At 43.2% G+C, this 23,416-nt stretch overlaps 1 protein-coding gene across 3 annotated transcripts in view; it reads left to right on the forward strand.

Annotated features, from left to right (window-relative positions):
• The window catches only part of LOC118365696 (VPS10 domain-containing receptor SorCS3-like), a 207,937-nt gene that overhangs the window by 106,112 nt on the left and 78,409 nt on the right, over positions 1-23,416 (forward strand). For all 3 annotated transcript variants that reach the window (XM_052490298.1, XM_052490299.1, XM_052490300.1), the window contains 2 exons: positions 17,955-18,054; positions 22,507-22,665. In XM_052490298.1, coding sequence (XP_052346258.1) covers positions 17,955-18,054; positions 22,507-22,665 — 259 coding nt within the window. The remainder of the gene's footprint in view (positions 1-17,954; positions 18,055-22,506; positions 22,666-23,416) is intronic.

Consider the following 23,416-nt stretch of genomic DNA (forward strand, 5'->3'; position numbering starts at 1 on the left):
AATTCAGTACCTTAATGAAAGTTTGAGTTTTATCAAAAACTATACGTGGCGCACTTGAAATTTCCGCTGATTTGATCCCCACAACGGAACCGCTTCTCTAACATGGACTTTAATCATACAAAAAAGCCTATTCCTGCTCATTTCCCGCGATCCATCAAACACATTTGGTGTGTCATCATAGTGTTCTCTGACTTGTGGTCAGACTCTCTCAGGTGGAACAAACTGAAACTTGTGCCTTTTTTCAATGCGGATTTGTAACGAGATTCGTCTTCCTATGATGTGGAGTGTGAAGTTTCACACCAATATGCAGCGTGGTACGTGTCGATGTTGAAATGTATTAACACTGAACACAAAAAAACAAAATAACAAGGAGAGCGAATGAAAATGAAACAGTTCTGTCTGGTGAAGACACAGAAACAGAAAACAATCACCCACAACTAAAATGGGGAAAACAGGCCGCCTAAGTATGATTCTCATTCAGAGACAACGAATGACCCCTGCCTCTGATTGAGAACCATACCAGGCCAAACACATAAATACTACATAGAAAAAAGAACATAGACTACCCACCCCAACTCACGCACTGACCAAACTAACACAAAGACATAAAGGAACTAAGGTCAGAACGTGACAGGATTTGAATGTTATTGAGAAAACAGAGAAGTGTCAAAGATTTTGTTTCGCAAACATCCTTTCTGAATTTCAAAGTAATCCTCAAAGTAATCATCTAGTTTTTCAAAAGTAATCTGTAATCCGATAACAATTTTTTTCTGGTAATTTACCAGTGTTTTACATGTATCTGTTACTCCACAACCCTGACTTTATCTGTATGTAGCTATGGGATTTCAAGGTTAATACCTCTCTTCAGAACACAAAACACATCCACCCTTCTTTTATGAGGAGCTTTTCAGAGAGAAAATCAGACGAAAATAAGACTGACAATGACAACTTGGTTTGTATGGTTTTTCCTTGTGCAGTTGTCCCTCCATCTGATAATGTAAACAGGATCCTCTTCCCTCTCCATCCCCTAATTAGACGCTTGATTGAATGATGTGCTGTAAGGTGAAGTCAGATGATGACAACTGACAGGAATTAGTGTTAATAAAAGTGACATTATACAATATTATAATGATCTGAAATGGGATTGCAATGTACAAGTGGATGTCGAATGCAATGGATATCGAGTCTGGTAATTATTTAATGTTGTGAGAAGTGGTATTGTTAGGTTAGAAGGTTAGATTAATTGTGTAATTGTGAAATTAAGTGTACTGTATAATACAACATACACTATTTTAAGGGCATTTATGAGCATTTGTTTTATTGAGTCTGTCACACATTTCTATGAATACTTTACAAGCTGAAATGTATCACAGTTCAAAACTCTCCTGCTGTGAATTAGTGTGTCAATTCACTCCTTAAATGGCCCGAGAAAGAAAGAAAATGTCTGGGTAGGCTGCTATCAGATAAGCTGCTGTGTCTACTGAGAAAAAAGTGGCTACTGTACGAGGAACTCAGAAGGCATCAGTGCCATGGTGAAGGGTATATACTCTGAACAAAGCTCTGGCTGATGAGACGTGCAGGTCTTCTGAATGTAACATCTAGTGATTTGGAGTAGAGGATTCCACTGCAGTCAAACAGCGGAATAGGGACAGAGAGAGAGACGAGCAAGACAGAAGATACAGAGAGAAAGACACGAAAGAGAAAGACAGAAAGAGAAAGGTTAATCTGGGCCATCCCTCCCTTCCCATTTAAACCCCCCTTCCCCCCATCCCTCACTCCCAAATGTGCCACCGTGGGGTCAGGCAGGGGTGAGGAGTGACAACCTTTCAAATGACATCATTTTGCGAAGCTCACTCACTCAGAGGCTGGCTGATATTTCACAGGTCAGTGCCTATAATAAGGCCTGTGTCGCAGAGAGAAGGGGACCTACCTGATGTCTCTGATCTATAACAATTGGACTTGGATGTAACCTCAAAACCCCAGAGGTGCTATAGAACTTTTTATTGGAATCCAATACTTCCTCAAGTAGGAACACTCAGAAAAGGCCTATGACTGAGATCTGATTATGATATTAATTTCAACATCTGACGTTATAGGTTTTCAGATCGATTCTCATATATTGTAGAATATCTATGTTCATCATATTGTGTTATCCTCAAGTCAAGGCCCATACAGTATATTTCATATCAAAGTTGCTCAATCTAGATTATTCATGAGCAGATGTCATCCTGGACTCAGCTCAAAACATAGGATTTGCCAACATCGTCCTTTGCGTCAACAGATAGGCTTTAGTCCGTGGCATTGTAACGATTTGAAAGAATCCCTTGATAAACAATATCTTCATCTTCCGTTTTACAGTGAAAATGCTATGAAAAACACTCACAGGTTTGCTCTCCATATGGGATTTCTAGTCATTTCAATGGGCACATCCTTCTCCCCTCCCATTTCCTGGTGTCTGTTACACTAATCACTCATTCTATTATAGAAGAGGTTATTTATGTAGCTCCTTTCTCTCAATATTTAAATTCAACCCTTTTAATTACATACTCTGGGGTTTCCACCCATATCCTGAAGCACACTCTAATTTACATTATGTCATAAGAGTAAATGGTTGGATTTCATCACCAGCTCTAACCGCCAGCAGGCTTATATTACACGTTTTCAACACAAATGCAACTCAAGAGCAGCTCCCTTTTAAATCCGCAGCTCTCGGTTTTGTTCGTGGTTATCAGGTTAAAATATCATCAAGCCACCACGTGTCGGAAATAAAGGCTAATTGATTGATCCTCTTGAGCGTGAGCTTAATTGATTGTTTTTTCGTGCGGGACAGAAGTTGTCATTCGATCTCTACGACCCTCTACCTCGTTGTTGTGATACTAGGTTTGTTTTGGGGTTTCTAACTCACTGGACTTAATAAGTCCATGTACAGGCCAGTGTGTACTAGTACAAATTGTACACTGACCCGTGCATGCAGCCAGTACTGTACATGTTGCCTCAGACATGATAATGCAATGTTTTGTATTCTATCTGGCCTACAAGTCATGCAGTGTGTGGTCTTAGAAGTCTTGAGTAAACCACTGGGTTTCTGACATAAATACTACAAGAAATGCTACTTTCTGACAACTGTTGTTAGGGGTCCTGATTGGTTGCCTGTGGTTGCTTGCTGTTGATGTGGGCCTACATGTGTGTGTTGTTTTTAGTTTGCTTACCAATTGCCCCTACCACATGATAGTGAAAACACAGAGCTGTCATGGATGCCATTCAGATTATGGATGGACTTTTGCAAACTCTGTGACGGAGTTCTGAGAATATTCCGGGACTGAGAGAAGGTGACTGTCACGAACGTCGTAGTGAGGAGACCAAAGCGTAGAGTGATGTCAATCCATACTTTTAATGTAAGACAAAAATAACACGAAGTACATTAAACAAACAAGACAGAATATCAAAACGACCGTGACCGCTTAAACCCCTGAGTGCAAACATGCATAGACAATAACCCACGAAATACCCAAAGAAGATGGCTGCCTAAATGTCAAATCAAATCAAATTGTATTTGTCACATACACATGGTTAGCAGATGTTAATGCGAGTGAAGCGAAATGCTTGTGCTTCCAGTTCCAACAATGCAGTAATAACCAACATGTAATCTAGCTAACAATTCTAAAACTACTACCTTATAGACACAAGTGTAAGGGGATAAAGAATATGTACATAAAGATATATGAATGAGTGATGGTACAGAGCAGCTGTAACGACGTTCCTCTGTTGAATGAAGAGAGGCAGACCGAAATGCAGCGTGTAGGTTACTCATGACTTTAATGAAAGTATCGCGGTACATGAAATAACTGATATAAGAAAACAACAAACGAAACGTGAAACTAATTACAGCCTATCTGGTGACTACAACACAGAGACAGGAACAAACACCCACAAAATACAAAGCGCACTCAGGCTACCTAAATACGGTCCCCAATCCGAGACAACGAGAATCACCTGACTCCAATTGAGAATCGCTTCAGGCAACCAAGCCTAACTAGACACACCCCTAATCATACACAATCCCAATTAAATACAAACCCCAATACGAAACACAACATATAAACCCATGTCACACCCTGGCCTACCCAAACATATAACAAAAACACAAAATACAATGACCAAGGCGTGACAGAACCCCCCCCCCTAAGGTGTGGACTCCCGGACGCACCTCAAGAGCATAGGGAGGGTCCGGGTGGGCGTCTGTCCATGGTGGCGGTTCTGGCTCGGGACGTGGACCCCACTCCATACATGTCCTATTTCCTCCCCTTCGCGTCCTGGGATAATCCACTTTCTCCACCGACCATGGCCTAATAGTCCTCACCCAGATCCCCACATAACTGAGGAGCAGCTCGGGACAGAGGGGCAGCTCGGGACAGAGGGGCATCTCGGGATAGAGGGGTGTATCTCGGGACAGAGGGGCAGCTCAGGACAGAGGGGCAGCTCAGGACAGAGGGGCAGCTCAGGACAGAGGGGCAGCTCAGGACAGAGGGGCAGCTCGGGACTGAGGGGAAGCCCGGTACTGAGGGGAAGCCCGGTACTGAGGGGAAGCCCGGTACTGAGGGGAAGCCCAGTACTGAGAGGAAGCCCAGTACTGAGATGAAGCTCAGGCAGGTAGTAGGCTCCGGTAAATCCTGGCTGGCTCGCAGATCTGGAAGAGACCGGTTGTCGAGCAGATCTGGAAGAGACTGGTTGTCGAGCAGATCTGGAAGAGACTGGTTGTCGAGCAGATCTGGAAGAGACTGGTTGTCGGGCAGATCTGGAAGAGACTGGTTGTCGGGCAGATCTGGAAGAGACTGGTTGTCGGGCAGATCTGGAAGAGACTGGTTGTCGGGCAGATCTGGAAGAGACTGGTTGTCGGGCAGATCTGGAAGAGACTGGTTGTCGGGCAGATCTGGAAGAGACTGGTTGTCGGGCAGATCTGGAAGAGACTGGTTGTCGGGCAGATCTGGAAGAGACTGGTTGTCGGGCAGATCTGGAAGAGACTGGTTGTCGGGCAGATCTGGAAGAGACTGGTTGTCGGGCAGATCTGGAAGAGACTGGTTGTCGGGCAGATCTGGAAGAGACTGGTTGTCGGGCAGATCTGGAAGAGACCGGTTGTCGGGCAGATCTGGAAGAGACCGGTTGTCGGGCAGATCTGGAAGAGACCGGTTGTCGGGCAGATCTGGAAGAGACTGGTTGTCGGGCAGATCTGGAAGAGACTGGTTGTCGGGCAGATCTGGAAGAGACCGGTTGTCGGGCAGATCTGGAAGAGACTGGTTGTCGGGCAGATCTGGAAGAGACTGGTTGTCGGGCAGATCTGGAAGAGACCGGTTGTCGGGCAGATCTGGAAGAGACTGGTTGTCGGGCAGATCTGGAAGAGACTGGTTGTCGGGCAGATCTGGAAGAGACTGGTTGTCTGGCAGATCTGGAAGAGACTGGTTGTCTGGCAGAGCTGGGCAGACTGGGAGCACTGGCGGCGCTGGGCCGACTGGGAGCACTGGCGGCGCTGGGCAGACTGGAGACTCCAGCAGCGCAGGAGAGGAGAAAGGCTCTGGCTGTGCTAAACAGGCGGGAGACTCCAACAGCGCAGGAGAGGAGAAAAGCGCTGGCTGCGCTGAACAGGCGAGGCGCACTGGAGGCCTGGTGCATGGTGCTGGAACTGGTGGTACTGGATCGAGGACACGCACAGGAAGCCTGGTGCGGGGAGCTGCTACCGGAGGACTGGTGTGTGGAGGTGGCACAGGATGGGCTAGACCGTGAAGGCGTACTGGAGATCTTGAGAGCAGTGTAGGCACAGGACGTGCAAGGCTAGGGATGTGCACAGGAGGCCTGGTGCGTGAGGCTGGCACCAACTTCACCAGCCGACTAACACGCACCTCAGGTTGAGTATAGAGAGCTAACTCAGGTGCTATCATATCCCCTACACGATCCGTCGGACAAATATTATATCTATAGCACCAAGCTAGCAACTCCCTCATTACTCTCCACTCCACTTTCCCCATTAACTCCTTCACAGTCTCTGCTTCGCTCACCTCTAACACTGGCTCTGGTTCTGGTCTCCTCCTTGGCTCCTCACGATGAACAAGGAGAGTTGGCTCAGGTTTATCTCCTGACTCAGCCATACTCTCCCTAAGCCCCCCCCCAATACATTTTTTGGGGTGACTTTCCGGTTTCCAACCGCTTCGCCGTGCTTTCCTTTTAGACTCCATTCGTCTATAGCCCTCTTCGCACTGCTGAAGAGAATCCCAGGAGGGCGCCTGCACTCTCTCTGGGTCGGCCGCCCACCTGTCGATTTCTTCCCACGTCGTATAATCCATGCTTCTGCTGTCCATAACGTTGTCCTTTAGCTCCTGCCAGTTCACACGCTGCTCGGTCTGTGAGTGGTGGGTGTTTCTGTAACGACGTTCCTCTGTTGAATGAAGAGAGTCAGACCGAAATGCAGCGTGTAGGTTACTCATGACTTTAATGAAAGTATCGCGGTACATGAAATAACTGATATAAGAAAACAACAAACAAAACGTGAAACTAATTACAGCCTATCTGGTGACTACAACACAGAGACAGGAACAAACACCCACAAAATACAAAGCGCACTCAGGCTACCTAAATACGGTTCCCAATCCGAGACAACGAGAATCACCTGACTCCAATTGAGAATCGCTTCAGGCAACCAAGCCTAACTAGACACACCCCTAATCATACACAATCCCAATTAAATACAAACCCCAATACGAAACACAACATATAAACCCATGTCACACCCTGGCCTACCCAAACATATAACAAAAACACAAAATACAATGACCAAGGCGTGACAGCGGCATAGGCATGATACAGTAGATGGTATTGAGTACAGTATATACATATGAGATGACTATGTACACAAAGTGGCATAGTTAAAGTGGCTAGTGATACATGTATTACATAAAGATGCAGTAGATTATATAGAGTACAGTATATAAAGTACGTATACATATGAGATGAATAATATAGGGTATGTAAACATTATATTAGGTAGCATTGTTTAAAGTGGCTAGTGATATATTTTACATCATTTCCCATCAATTCCCATTATTAAAGTGGCTAGAGTTGAGTCAGTGTGTTGGCAGCAGCCACTCAATGTTAGTGGTGGCTGTTTAACAGTCTGATGGCCTTGAGATAGAAGCTGTTTTTCAGTCTCTCGGTCCCAGCTTTGATGCACCTGTACTGACCTCGCCTTCTGGATGATAGCGGGGTGAACAGGCAGTGGCTCGGTTGGTTGTTGTCCTTGATGATCTTTATGGCCTTCCTGTGACATCGGGTGGTGTAGGTGTCCTGGAGGGCAGGTAGTTTGCCCCCGGTGATGCGTTGTGCAGACCTCACTACCCTCTGGAGAGCCTTACGGGTGTGGGCAGAGCAGTTGCCGTACCAGGCGGTGATACAGCCCGACAGGATGCTCTCGATTGTGCATCTGTAGAAGTTTGTGAGTGCTTTTGGTGACAAGCCAAATTTCTTCAGCCTCCCGAGGTTGAAGAGGCGCTGCTGCGCCTTCTTCACGATGCTGTCCGTGTGGGTGGACCAATTCAGTATGTCTGTGATGTGTACGCTGAGGAACTTAAAACTTACTACCCTCTCCACTACTGTTCCATAAATGTGGATAGAGGGGTGTTCCCTCTACTGTTTCCTGAAGTCCACAATCATCTCCTTAGTTTTGTTGACGTTGAGTGTGAGGTTATTTTCCTGACACCACACTCCGAGGGCCCTCACCTCCTCGCTGTAGGCCGTCTCGTCGTTGTTGGTAATCAAGCCTACCACTGTTGTGTCGTCCGCAAACTTGATGATTGAGTTGGAGGCGTGCGTGGCCACGCAGTCGTGGGTGAACAGGGAGTACAGGAGAGGGCTCAGAACGCACCCTTGTGGGGCCCCAGTGTTGAGGATCAGCGGGGGTGGATATGTTTTTGCCTACCCTCACCACCTGGGGGGCAGCCCGTCAGGAAGTCCAGTACCCAGTTGCACAGGGCGGGGTCGAGACCCAGGGTCTCGAGCTTGATGACAAGCTTGAAGGGCGCTATGGTGTTAAATGCTGAGCTGTAGTCGATGAACAGCATTCTCACATAGGTATTCCTCTTGTCCAGATGGGTTAGGGCAGTGTGCAGTGTGGTTGAGATTGCATCGACTGTGGACTTATTTGGACTGTGGACCTATTTGGGCGGTAAGCAAATTGGAGTGGGTCTAGGGTGTCAGGTAGGGTGGAGGTGATATGGTCCTTGACTAGTCTCTCAAAGCACTTCATGATGACGGAAGTGAGTGCTACGGGGCGGTAGTCGTTTAGCTCAGTTACCTTAGCTTTCTTGGGAACAGGAACAATGGTGGCCCTCTTGAAGCATGTGGGAACAACTGACTGGGATAGGGATTGATTGAATATGTCCGTGAACACACCAGCCGGCTGGTCTGTGCATGCTCTGAGGGCGCGGCTGGGGATGCCGTCTGGGCCTGCAGCCTTGCTGGTTTTCTTTTTGTAATCCGTGATTGACTGTAGACCCTGCCACATGCCTCTTGTGTCTGAGCCGTTGAATTGAGATTCTACTTTGTCTCTATACTGACGCTTAGCTTGTTTGATTGCCTTGCGGAGGGAATCGCTACACTGTTTGTATTCGGTCATGTTTCCGGTCACCTTGCCCTGATTAAAAGTAGTGGTTCGCGCTTTCAGTTTCGGTTTCTGGTTTGGGAATGTTTTAATCGTTGCTATGAGAACGACATCTTCAACGCACATTCTAATGAACTCGCTCACCGAATCAGCGTATTCGTCAATGTTGTTGTTTCATGCAATACGAAACATATCCCAGTCCACGTGATGGAAGCAGTCTTGGAGTGTGGAATCAGATTGGTCGGACCAGCGTTGAACAGACTTCAGCGCGGGAGCTTCTTGTTTTAGTTTCTGTCTGTAGGCAGGGATCAACAAAATGGAGTCGTGGTCAGCTTTTCCGAAAGGAGAGCGGGGCAGGGCCTTATATGCGTCGCGGAAGTTAGAATAGCAATGATCCAAGGTTTTTCCAGCCCTGGTTGCACAATCGATATGCTGATACAATTTAATGAGTCCTGTTTTCAGATTAGCCTTGTTAAAATCCCCAGCTACAATGAATGCAGCATCAGGATATATGGATTCCATATGGTTCCCAATCAGAGACAACAATAAACACCTGCCTCTAATTGAGAACCAATCTAGGCAACCATAGACATATATAAACACCTAGATGAAAACAACCCCATAAACCCACAAACCCCTAGACAGTGCAAAAACACATACATCACCCATGTCACAACCTGACCTAACCAAAACAATAAAGACAACAAAGAATACTCAGGTCAGGAAGTGACAGAGAGAGGGATGTATCAGAAGAGAACAAGAAGAACTGCCTCAATGCCAGCCAGACTTATCTGATTCCTTATATATGCATGTGTGTGCCTTTCCAAATCATGTGCAATCAATTGAATTTACCACAGATAAATGTTTCAAGTTGTAGAAACATCTCAAGGATGATCAATGCATAGAGGCTCTACCTGAGCTCATAGCAAAGGGACTGAATACTTATGTTAATAAGGTATTTCTGTTTGTTATTTGTAATACATTTGTAAAAAATTCTAAACTAGTTTTCACTTTGTAATTATGGAGTACTGTGTGCAGATTGATGAGGGAAAAAATGTATTTAATCAATTTTAGAATAAGCCTGTAATGTAACTGTTATGCATTGCTATAGTAGTTTGTCCTTTTAGGGCACCTGTAACACCCCCCTGTACTTACATTGGAATGCTTGGAATGTTTTGTCCTGTAAAACGCATTAAACAATGCCCACGTTAGTTTTTACTCCTGTCTCATGTCCTGCCCTTACATTAGTTGTATAAACAATAGAGAGTGCTGTACAATCCTAGCAACATGTGGAAAAGGGGAAGGGGCCTGAATATTTTCAGAATGCACTGTAAATCAAGAGTGTGTTTGTGGCCCCTCGTTCATTATGACATGGCTTTGGAAAGCCTGGCAAGATTCCGTACAATCATCGCAAATGCTAAAGTGCACACGGAAAAAGTGTGTAGAAGCACCTGTGTGGAAACACAACTGTGTGGAAGCACCTGCTTTCAATATACTTTTGTATCCCTTATTTACTCAAATGTATCCACTATTTTGACTGTTACCTGTACATTACATAAGAAAATGAAAAACGCAATTTAATCTACTGGCCTCAGCTTCCTCTAGTTGTAAATAATGAATGGGAATCAGTTGTGCTCGTGCCGTATCCGCATAGCCAGAGCAAAGATCCCACCTAAAGATTATACACGAAAACCTGCTGCTGTGCCCTGACCCGAGCGTGACTCCACCAAGTCACACACAACAACCTTAATTCATTGTGAGGAAAGGGCAGAGCACGTGTTAGGGTGTTGTCAGGCAGGAAGAGGTTCTGATGGGACCACACAATGAGTCAAGACCATTGCGTTTCAGGTCAGTGGCGATGCTCGGCGATGAGCGGGAAAAAGGCGGATGTCGCTGACTCGCTAGTGGATTTGTCTCGGTGTGACCTAAAACGCTCTCTTCACCCTCGTGCATAAATAATCACACCTGGAGGGGGAATCTCAAACTTTTATGTTTATTGAAAGACTTGTTCTGGAAAAGAGCTTTGTGGAATGTGGAGAACAGGGGAGAACACGAGGTCAAGCTAAATCGCTTGAAGATGCACAGTCAGGAGTGAAAGAGGAATGTTGAACGTGACAGAGGTATCAACGAGACAGGAAGTGAGGTCACTTAAAAACATCCTCCAAATGTCAGTGTTTCTTCCGCTATAGTTCTTCACAGCACTTCAAGAGTGCATTTGTGAATGAAAGTAATGATACGCAAACATGCCATGAAGGCCATGATAAAAGTGCCATGAAAGAATGACTTAGGTCCATAGTGAGATTTAAACTTTCATGTCTCATAGTTGTTTTCCCCTGTGTCCAGTAACTTGATCAAAGTGCCATAAAAGTGTGATTTGTGAAATGGAAACGTTCATGTTTTTCCCCCTGTGTCCAATAACTTATGACAAATGCTGTATCTTGTGCTCACTCTTATCTGTTAAATGCAGACAGTAACCGGGTTAGGATTAGGTACATTGGGAGATTGAAACATTCCTGTCTCTTAGTTTTTCTCCTCCACACTGCTCAGTAACACTTGACGAGTAATAATAATACATTTAGGGGGTGCTTATATCTGTCCTGTTACAAGTGTGTCATGGAAATGGGTTTCTTGCATATCCCAACTCCCCCTGAGACACCCGCAGGGAGTGGGGTTACGATCAGGGTCACTATTGCCCAGCGCCCCTGGAGAAATTTTGGTTAAGTGCCTTGATCAAGGGCCCAGCAACATATTTCTCATCTTGTCGGCTCCAGGATTTGAACCAGCGACCTTGCCCAATGCTGTAAACCTCCAGGCTACCTGCAATAGCTATACAGTATCTACAGTACCTTGGTTCTTATCTAACATCTTCATTTCCCACAGTGGGAATATTCTTTGACTTCCTAGTTTATTATCTGAAAGCCAGAGAGCCTAGATGGTGTAGTGAATCTGTTTCTGCATCAGACACATTTGCCTGTTCCTGCTGTTTCATATTTCCTCTTCCTGTCTCTGTTGCCTGTTTCTCATTTTTCAAGGTCACTCCAAGTGTCGAGATAAAGAAGAAAAAACACGTCTCTCGCTGACCCAGTCTGTAAATGTGAATGTTTTTCCCTCCATTATTCATTCACGCTTGAGTTTCCACCCTCCTACATGTCTCTCACCAACAATCCACTGTGCTCTTCCGGCAAATACCTGCAAATATCTTTATGTACCCTTATTGTGGCAATTCTCCAAAAGTCATTTTCAATTATGCTTCAATGGAGGAGAGATTATTCTACAGCTAATGTACCTTAGGGGTGAGAAGTGTGTGTGTGTCTCAATGCCTCTACGTTGTGTATATGTTCCAACAGATAAACACTCTGACAGCTTGTACAATGCTGGTCCCCTTCCTGAGATAAGGTATGCTGATGGTAGCAGATATTATTAAAAGCTTTATTTGCTGCCTTTGCCCTCGACCCCTTCCCTTACTGATCCGTTCTCTTCATTCTTTTTTCCCCCTCTTCATTTTCTCCTCCCTTTCTTTCTCTCTCTCTCTCTGTTTATCTTTGGCGTGCAAGCGCTAGCGGAATGGATTTTCACAGTCGTCACAAAACTTTCAGCTCAGCTATTGTCTCTGAACTCAAAATGACAGCAGTTTGATGATGGGAGGCTCTTGTGATTTGTCCCGGAGATGTGATTGTTAATGGTGTATATTAAGGGTTTCGATTAGCCTGAGACAATGTGCTATCACAGTCCCTTTTACTGTGGGCATTATTATCAGATAACTGTTTCTTTATGGGCCCCCCGACTCTGCAGAACATTTTCTACTACATTCTCTGTGTTGACTGCACTTCTCTAAGTTGTTTTTCAAGAAGGTAGAGATGGTTTTCTTCTTTTTGAAGTTGAAACACTTTTTATTGCAGCATCTCACAATGTGATCTGCTATGAGGAATGATAATGAAGAGTTAGAGCAGTTTGGGTGTTGAATAGTTCAAGTCAGCTATTTCCCATCAACTATTCACTTTTTCCCCTTTTAGTCAGGTATTGCATGACCTTTTCACATTACCTCTCGTCATCTGTCTCTTATTAAGATCTCTGGCCCCACAGCCTCTCTGCTATCCAGGACGATCTATCAGAGGAACGATGGTAATGCATGCCCATTGCGGTGTGTCTCTGCCAACCAAAATCTCAGTCGTTAAACTCTCATTTTCCTTGTCGTCCAGAGGTCTCAGCATCCATCCAGACAGTTGGTTCATCGGGTCTAGGATCTGGTGTTTGGACCCATATTACATCTGTCATTCCCCTGCAGTCTGGCTTGGAACAAAAATAACCTGTAGTATCTCAAACAATAGCTGTAGAAATGTTTCACTGTGGATTCAGACGTTGTGTTCAGAAACCTTTAAGACTGGATGCCTGGGCTTCGTCTACGTTCAGAATAATGTTCACGCATGTCAATCAGAGGAAAGATCATATTAAATGCCTGAAGGCTTGATCTTGCCTATGGGTTTTCAGCTAAGAACTTTCCTGTTTTCTCTCTTCTCTCTCACAGTTGCAATGTCAGGTAAAGTTGTTCCTTTTTGTTAACCCCGCTTCTGACACTAACAGCCCGACCATGTAAAAGTTTTGGGCCCCGGTAGAATTTTTGGATAAGGTTTTCCAGTTTTTCTCCCTGGATAGTGTGTCTGGTGTCTTAGTTACGCTAGCACACGGTTACTAACTCTTTGGTTTGGTCAGTGGCCAGCCAAGTCGGATGCAAGAGACCAAGAGAGGCGTCAGTCCGTGAGCTAGCTGTGCAAGACCTTTAGTTTCCCTGCTGGATCAATACAGGAGTAAGACCTCTGAGTCAGTTGCGCTCCTGAACGCCCCAGGCTTTAGCTTTTTTTGTATTGTGTGTTACGACAGACTGAGGTGATTTGGTTTGGGACTTTGGTCCCACTCTTGAATTTGAAGCACTAGGTTTTTTCCTCTCTCCCCAGAACCTGGTCTCCACACTGTGCCTCTGCACACCAACGACTTAAATGTTCTGCTATACATGCAGCCATCTGGCAAAGCCTCACAACAATGTCTAATGTGATTTTTGGTCACAGCTTTTTTTTTGTTACTGTTCATTTGATGTTCATAAAGGGACATGCACATTGTTTTCTCCCTCTATCTCACACCTCTCTGAAATGGATTTAGTTATGAAAAAGCTCCTCACTTTATGTCAGGGAAGATGGAACCTGGTCGAAAGACTGGGGGATTTGATTTCCGAGAAGAAACATCCGGGATTCTGTTATTTCCCTGGACTGTTATATGTATATGTTACATATTCAGCAATCGGCAGCATGTGTCAAGTTCTGACAATAGTTCTGTTATTTTATTATTTGTTTTAGTATGGTCAGGGCGTGAGTTGGGGTGGGCAGTCTGTTTGTTTTTCTGTGTTGGTTTTTGTGTTCGGCCTAGTATGGTTCTCAATCAGAGGCAGGTGTCGTTAGTTGTCTCTGATTGAGAATCATACTTCGGTAGCCTGGGTTTCACTTTTGGTTTGTGGGTGTTTGTTTCCGTGTGAGTGTTTGGGCCACACGGTACTGTTTCGGTTTTGTATATTTCACATGTATTATTTTGTTCCAGTGTTCAGTTGTGTTTTTGAATGAATCAATATGGACACTTACCACGCTGCGTTATGGTCCGATCCTTACTCCTCCTCAGACGAAGAGGAGGACATCCGTTATAGTATGAGGTGCATGGCTTTAGTGTTTACGAATAATCTCTACATGAATCTTCAAACAAGATTTAGCCTCACTCTGTATATTACACCTCAGTGTTTACTTTAACAAAACAATATTACTTAGTACTTGGATAGTAATCTCTTTCACTGTCGGTATATTGTATTCTGAAGCAACTGCCTTTCACTGCTTGGAAAATAAAGTTATTGGATTGAAAATCCTAGTATACGAGAGTTTAACTCTAGGATACGAGAGACGTTTTCTCTTGCCTCGAACGGTGTACAAATGGAATGGTTGATTAAACTGCTTCAAGCACTCTCATTTACCTTGAATAACTGACTTCTTTACTATGGTGAAAGCCTTTCATCACTAATATCCACACTACCTCAGGGTTTCATCCTCAATGCAGGCAGAAACAACAACAGCAGACAGTGTAACTACTGCAGTACCTAATCCCTTCTCTGATAGTCAAGGAATATTTCAGACTGATGCTGTCTTCCATCAGCAAGCCAAAACCCCATTCGTTTTGTGATATTTGATAAAATGTTACTCCAACAGCAAGAGCGAGTATTATCTCTCTACTGTGCTGCTGAAGAAACTTCAGCAATGTTTCACTCAGAATTGAAATTCTGAAGGCAAATTAAGTTTGGTCTTTTTTCTCAGAATCTCCCTTCACTTGCAACACTGCTTCTGGCTCTCTCCGTCTCACACTCCATCAACACATTGTATCCGGACCAGAACCTAAACACCAAACACCAGATAAACAACCGTCTCGGTGGACAGGGGCTGATGAGGAAGAAATGACTGAATAGAAATTAAGGAAGAAGGAGAAGTGCCTATTGTATGGCGGTGTCGCCAGGTTGAAACACCGCAATTGAATGCTAATTATGTAATTATGAGTACAGCTTCCTTCCTCACAGACACTCATGAATATGTAGTGATTCTAGGTTTTGGATTAACAGAAAAGGCGCCTTGGAAATCAGACCAACTGAAAGAGACGTTATGGTTTGGAGGTTTGATTTAATGCATTTCTGTCTGATTGTACAGTCAGTCCTTGACACTCTCACACCAGAGCCTTAGTACTTGAGGATAGAACTACATGGTGAAAAGTCAAATGGATTCATAGCCTACATACAATACCACACAGGAGCTTGCTATCTCTTCAATTTATACTTGGCAAGCAACTCAGTCAGACAGCATTCTGTGTCTTTGCTTTAATGTCCCTGCCTGCCGCGGACATGAGAAGACTCAAACATCATAACGCAGCCCTTGGGAGCTCCCTAGTGCTGGGAGGCCCATTGCATATAAAAATGTCCCTCTCCAATCAGTCATCGCCCCATTCATTTCTCCAACTCTTTAAAAACAAAATATCCTGTAGAAGCTGTCAGCACGCCCTCATGCAGTGTCTGTCTCTCTCGTTATTCTACTTTGTAATCATCGTGACCGTCTCTCCCCAGCACTCAGGGATGACCTGGAATGAGGAAAGATCTTGTTGTAATTTAAACCGATACTCTATTACTGGCAGAGCTTCACTACTCTCTGCCGACTACGCCATCAGGAGGAAAAGAACCTGAAGACCTATAAAATAAGAATACTTTCCCATTCGTCTTTCCTCACTCATACTGTAAATTGCACCGCACATCCAAAGGGGGTTAATGCTGAGTGGGTGTGGACTTTTTGCAGTCTTCAGATTGAAATAATTAGGTAATCACAGGGACATGGTAGCTATTCTTAGGCTCATGTGAACATGCACACACAATCAGTACGGAGATGTAGCCTGTCTATACAGCGTTTTTCAAAACACCAGATAGGCTACAGAAATAAACTGTGTTTTACACCTGCATTTTGAGCTGAAAGTCATTCATGTTAGCAGCCAACATCAAATAGGGATATATATAGTGTCACTTCTCTGGTGTCCAGAGCAAGCAAAATCATACGGCCTATTTTTAACGGAGGTTACAGGATCATAAGGAAAACATGCCTGTCTGCACCATTCCATCACTTTGGAGGGCAGCATGCTTGCAGAGTGCTTGTTGTCAGCCTGGTTGCCCTGTTATTCCTCACAAATGTCATAATAAAATGACCAAGATATGTTAAATCTTCATCCCATAATATTGAAAGCAGTGCAATTTTTAGAGCTGTTTATCTTTAGACATACACTGAGTGTATAAAGCATTAAAAACAACTGCTTTTTCCATTACAAAGATTGACCAGGTGAATCCAGGTGAAATCTATGATCCCTTATTGATGTCACTTGTTACATCCATTTCAATCAGTGTAGATGAAGGGGAGGAGACAGGTTTAAAAGGATTGTTAAGCCATGAGACAATTGAGATTGCGTATGTGTGTTATTCTAATGGTGAATGGGCAAGAGAAAAAAATAGAAGTGCCTTTCAATGGGGTATTGTACAGTAGTAGGACCCAGACGCACCGGTTTGTGTCACAAAAAAACTGCAACACTGCTGGGTTTTTCAGGCTCAACAGTTTCCAGGGTGTATCAAGAATGGTCCATCACCCAAAAGGACATCCAGCCAACATGACACAACTGTGGGAAGAATTGGAGTCAACATGGGCCAGCATCCCTGTAGAACGCTTCTGACACCTTGTAGAGTCCATGCCCCAACAAATTGAGGCTGTTTTGAGGGGGAGGGCAACTCAATATTAGGAAGGCATTCCTAATGTTTGGTATACTCTGTTTATAGCCAATAGGCACCCAAACTTTGCCTTTCTGAAATATGAAATGAGATCAATCAAATCACCACATAGCCTGTTCTGGAAAAGATGAGTCAGTAGTAAATCTCTAAACTGTATTTTATATTGATGATAAACGTAGATCTACTCTGTTTTTATTTTTGATCACTAATCTGGATATGTGTGTCCACCTTTGTGCTCCAATGCTGATGACTGGTCAACAATCAAGACGTGCAACCTTTTGTTTCTGAAGCATGGATGAGAATTTAAAGATGACTTGCGGGATTCAGAACTACAACGACAAAATGTGTATAAAACCAACAGAAAATCTGGTGGGGGGAAAAAAGTATACTACCACTGAAATGGAACTTTGGAGACTGGAAAGGCAAAGGGGAGTGTGCTCTGCTCTGGAGTTAGCTAACAGCTCATTTTGTATTGCTAAATTATTCCAGCTTCCTGGATTCCGGGCACATCCACATGTTTTTGCATTCGTCATATTTCATTTCAAGGTAGTCATAAATTACTAAAGGTGTTAGGCCCCCAGGCATCTGTGAATGGTTTGTTTCCATTAGCACCTATCAATAACTGGTTATTATGCTGGTGTTATAACACAGGAATGTTTTTTGCTCTGTGCAACTTGGTCGTATATTTAGTTTGCATGTTATATGATCAAAGGCCCTCGAGCACCCTAGATTCCTGTAGTTAAAAGGGTGAGAAAGCCACGTACTTTAAGATGTACAGTAACAGGGATATTTCACATGACGTGGTTCAAAGACAAGATCTTTGAATTAGGTCAGAAACCTACCTTAAGATGTGGTTGTAAGTAGGCGTCGGTAAATAACCACTGTCTGTAAGTCTGTATGTCTGTCTGTCTATGCATTGATCTGCCTCTCTGTCTGTATTTCTCTCAGTCTAAACACATGTTTGTTCATTTACAGATCAACAGACTATGGATCCACCTATGAGAGGATGAATGACAAAGTGGGATCTAAGACTGTGCTGAGTTATCTGTATGTCTGTCCATCCAACAAGAGAAAGGTAAGACAGACTTCAAAAGAGTGATTTTCAATAACACATAACTGACTAAGACTTAATTACATTTATTTGAGTTAACTCGAACTGAATTGTTCATTGTCCATTCTCTGCTGCCACTGATTGTTATTTCTGATCAAATCAAATGTTAACTCGAAGTGAAGGTTAGACGGTAGACTCAAATAAATATGGTTTGAATAAATATTTTCTTTCAAGCTTTTAAATGTTTTTGTAGTTTGTGAGATAACCAAAGTTTAATGACCATATTTAGCAATTCAAGATTGCTACCAAGAAACACTTACTCATACTGTAGTTATGGCCTCAGGACATTTACCATGACACAACACAGAGACCAAAAAAGACCTTTCAGAAAGACAGAACGTATTCAAGAAAGAATCTGAATCTGAAGCAAAACTAATTGAAAAAAGTAGGTGCATCTTCTCTGAGCAAAGTGTATTTTTATTTTGGGAAGCAGACCATCTTTTCCACATTATAACACAGGTGTCTGAGTCTCTCCTGAAAACTTTCTAAGGGTCATGTTAAGGTCCGTCACTAGCAAACTGCCCATGAATAAACTTTTCTCTGTTGGTAATGTGAAGGCCCCAGCTGGCTTTCTGGGCCTCCCGAAGAGTCAAATCAGTCCATAGATCACTAGCGCTGACCCTGAAAATCCCTTGATGGAAAGAGATGGTTTGTGGGATACCGAGCTGATGGACTTAACCCAGGTCAGCCTTGAACTCAGTAATACCTCGGTCTGACCCTGTGACTATTTTCTCACTGGCCGGCCGGACTTAACGATAGAACCTATGGTGTAGTTGAAGGTAGAGTATGCCCATTCAGCACATTTCCCAGGTACAGGGATATAGGCTAACCGATCCAAAGACACACAAGATACGTGGACAGGCAGCAGATTTGCTGCAAGGGCACTATCATCTCCCTTTTATGGTGATAGACTTGAGGATCTTGTAGTTTTCTCCACGCAAGTTAGGGAATTACGTTCTAGTAGAAGCTAGTCACGAGATCCTATGATGTCCAGATGCCCTCGTCAGGGCCATGTTTTGTAGACAACCACTATTGACCTCTGGCTTCCACCGATCCACGATCCTCCTCACCTTATCTCTTATCTCATTATCGATGGATGAGTGCAACTCTCTACTGGATAAGCTGGGACGTTTTCTCCTCATTGCATTCCAGTGGCCAAGCAGTAATGACCCTTAAATCACCATGACAATATGTTTGTGTATTTAATGACTCAAGGGTGTTTTCTTCTCCCACGTGAATATAGCATTACAATCGATTGGTTTCCACGCAACAATATTCTGTTAACGTCACCGACTATATCCTCATGTTGTCTAAAGGTAAAAAGACAGAGGCTTGACCTTTCAAGGAGCAGAGAATAGATTTGAATGATGGTGCTGACATTTATCTTCACGCCTGTGAAGAAAACACCCATCATGAATTGCCCTTATGCATGTTCAGCCTTATTCCGAGGCCTTCTGCACAGTTTGACTCACAGCCACTGATAATAAGGAAGAGTCTAGCATTCTCTAAGTATGAATAGAATTAAAATACATAGAATGAATAGACATTCTACTTCTATGGTTGTATCTAGAGTGATGTCCCAATTCACCAGAATGGAGCCTTTTTATACCTTCCCTACAGACTGCTCACTCACAGATAGGTCGCAATTGATCTGGGTTTGACAAGATTACTCTGCTGTGAGAAATCCTCTCCTCCTCTCCTTGTTTGTGGTCAGCAGATAGATCAAGCACCGTCCAACAGCAGGCTTCAGCCCCTCAGACAACACAGCAATGACTATCGCACTCCTCGCTTGATGATATTAGCTGGACTCCCACCAACTAGCTGAACATCAGCAGATGACATGCCGAGGTTATCCCTCCAACCTGTATTGATCTAAGCTTTGTAACTAGCCTCACTCCTCTTTATTCCCGGGAGATCAATTGGCAAGTGGATGTGGAGCAAAATCTTAATTACCCGGCGATGCGATGGTATATTTGATGAGGTTGACGATGATGTGAACTGTTACATAACCTCCCCTCGTGGAACTTTGCGCCTGTTAAAACTGCTTCAGGAACAGATGGACATGCCCATGTCCATATGATCCACATAAACAATTTCCGAAAGGACATGAATTCAATCTACTGAGAGATGGGTTATGAGAAGGCTTTTAGTCCAGTTATGGTATTTGTCCAATACATTTTTCTACATTTTGTCAGAGAAATTATGTTTAAATAGGGTTTATTATTGAATATGTCACATGGCAAATAATATTTACCCGTGCAGGAATTTAAATCAGGTTGGTTTAAGATCAACCATGTTTGGCCATTAATTAATACATTTCCAGACTTCTCCAATTCCTTTTACTCTCAACATATAAAGTGTAATATTACATCTTCTGATAAATGCAACAGTGATGTAGGGGATATACAAAGTACAGCTATACACACAGCTATACAACAAGCCCTCAATAGAGATATGTCTTAATATGAAATTTATTACAGTAAATATAAAGGGAGCCTGGTTGAAAAGGACTCGCCTAAATGATTATTAGAGAGCTGAGAAACATTCAGTGTCTCCCTGTTCAGTGGTGAAGAAACATTGATCCACCCAGACCTTTCAAGGACTTCTAGCATTTGTGCTATATCCCCTCTAAGAGGTGAGACAGAGAGAAAGGTCCTGACAGAAGAATATAAAATGCAAGGTGAAATATAATTTCCACTCATAATAAATGCTGTCGCTTAATACAATATCATGAGAAATTATTAGACCTGACGTTAGAAACTATTTAATTACATGTGACAAGGCCCTAAGACACTGGGAGAAGTAGACGGGGCCATTCGCAGTCCCTCGTCCCTCGGTGAGGGCAATGACAATGGCAAAATTCGAAGGTGAGGTGAACTACAAAAAATCTAAGGAACATATTTTTTTAAAGAAAAAAACTGGCACAGAGTCCGCAGTCTGTTTATTGGCTTTAATGAAAAACAATTGATCTAAATCACCACCAGGGAGGATTCCTAGTTAAAGCTGGGGAAAGAGGGGTGGGGATTATTCCTAGTTAAAACTGGGGAAAGACGGTGGTATTTTTGTCAGTGACAAATGCACTGCTGCTTTTTCCAATTCAAATCTGTTGCAGGGAAAGAAAACACAGGAGTTTGGGCTGTGACACTATCCAAGTCACGCTTTTCCCTTCTCCTTCTTCTGTCTGGGTTTAGTAGTTTATTATTAAAGCCAGGTGTCAGGTTAATGTCTTATGGCATTACATCACAAAGAGAAAGTATATTTGAGCTATATATGTCTTATTAATCAACATGTCTATGGATTCCTTTGAGAAAATAGGCCCTGGTTCTATAAAGTGGAAATGGCATTTAAGGATATATCTGTGTTTTGTGAGTAATGAACTGTAATGAAAATGTATGCTTTACATCACACCCCCAAATAAATCATATTATACCAAGATATAGATACTACACCAATACGGTCAGATTTTGTTACAATGTAGTATTTAATATTATATATCATACAGGCTTCCAAACAAAGGGCTTCATCTTAATTAAGTTGTGTCAATGTTGTGTACTTTCACAGTACCTTTGGTTTTGGGTATGTACTCTAATTTACAGAATTATACTTAATACCTACATTTGCATTGCTATTATGATTTTAGTTTTACAGATCTTACTCTGTTATTGCTTTGTCAATAGGCTAATTTCTAACAAATATGCAACAAAACATTTACATTTTCACTGAATTCATGACGAAATGAAAGTAGAGACTGTATAATTCCTAGCATGGAATTAGAATTCCCGCCATTGTGGTAACAATGCATTCCACAAAGACATTATTCTTTATTTCACAAGTATTTGTTCTTTCTTATCACAAATGTATATATTGTTCAAAACAACTTGCATTGCCTACACATGTAGTCACGCATGGTAAATGCAAAGTTGTGGAGTTCTCTCTTCCTTCACAGCGGTGTTACAGAATACAATAGCACAGCAGCCTATTGATCTACACTATATTCTTAAAACTTTATTCTTAAAACTTATCCTATTCTTTAACATAGCAACTTATTGTTGCAGTTGTGCTGTGGCCCCCTCATGGTAGACTTATATGTCCACGGGGGTATTCTGAACCACCTCTATCTCATTAAAGGGAATGTATCTGGAGAGGGGTGACTGGAAGCCAAAGTGCACCAAAGTGCAGACCTGTGCGTGCACTGGAAGAGGCTAAAAAACCATGGCAACAGAGCACGAGAGGCACATTTGTAAAATGAAGTCCAAAACAAAGTGAAGGTGTTAGCGCTAGTAACAGCATGCTGCATGCCAACCACTAGACCTGGAGTGCTGATATGGTGACCCTCTTCTCTCTCTCTCTCTCTCTCTCTCTCTCTCTCTCTCTCTCTCTCTCTCTCCATCCCACCCCCCTCTCCCTCTCTTCCAGATAATGGTGCTGACAGACCCTGAGTTTGAGAGCAGTGTGCTCATCAGCTCGGATGAAGGAGCGAGCTATCAGAAATACCGCCTCAGCTTCTACATTCTAAGCCTTCTGTTTCATCCAACACAGGAGGACTGGGCTCTAGCCTACAGCCACGACCAGAAGGTGAGCTCCATGTCATTTTTTTTCACCACAGTTGGTTGTTTGATACAGTATGCTTTGGATTTTGAACTGTGATACACAGTTGGATAAAACTCCAAGCTATACATTTTTTACCTTATTTCCATCTCGGTTTCAACGGCACCGTACTAGTTTATTGAATATTCTTCTGCCATGATTTAATGATTTATTTAGCTGGAATTTTGATTAGAATATTGATTATTGTTATCCATTTGATGTTACCATATTTAATTACCATGGCGATATATTTAGAGCATTGAAAATGTTTGTGTTATAACATGATTCCAACTACACAGTAACTTTACTTGTAACTACTAGAGAACATTCTAATATTCATTAGATGTCAGCACTATAGGCCTGCAAACCACATACAGCGACTCTGCAGTCCTATACACCTATACTCTCATCTGTAACCTTCACTGTACAGTAGTATCATGTTGAGGAGAGCTCTGTACCCCCCACTCACACACAGGTCACATCCCATATAACCCCCTGTGAAGAAGACCTACCATTATGGCCAAATGACTCTTACCTGGCTACCAAGATGGCTATCACATAGGGGAGTCTGGTGGAGGAGGGGGAAGACTGACACCTTGGGTTGCTAACTGACCCCAATATCGGTCATAACAATGAAACCTGGACAGATCCAGAGGTTGTAATTTGTTACACTTTCGGTCTGTGATGGCCTTCATTTTAGAATGCCGTCTATACGAATTTGAAACAGAACCTTTTGGGC

The sequence above is a fragment of the Oncorhynchus keta genome, chromosome 32 (assembly GCF_023373465.1).
Source record: "Oncorhynchus keta strain PuntledgeMale-10-30-2019 chromosome 32, Oket_V2, whole genome shotgun sequence".
NCBI lineage: Eukaryota > Metazoa > Chordata > Actinopteri > Salmoniformes > Salmonidae > Oncorhynchus > Oncorhynchus keta.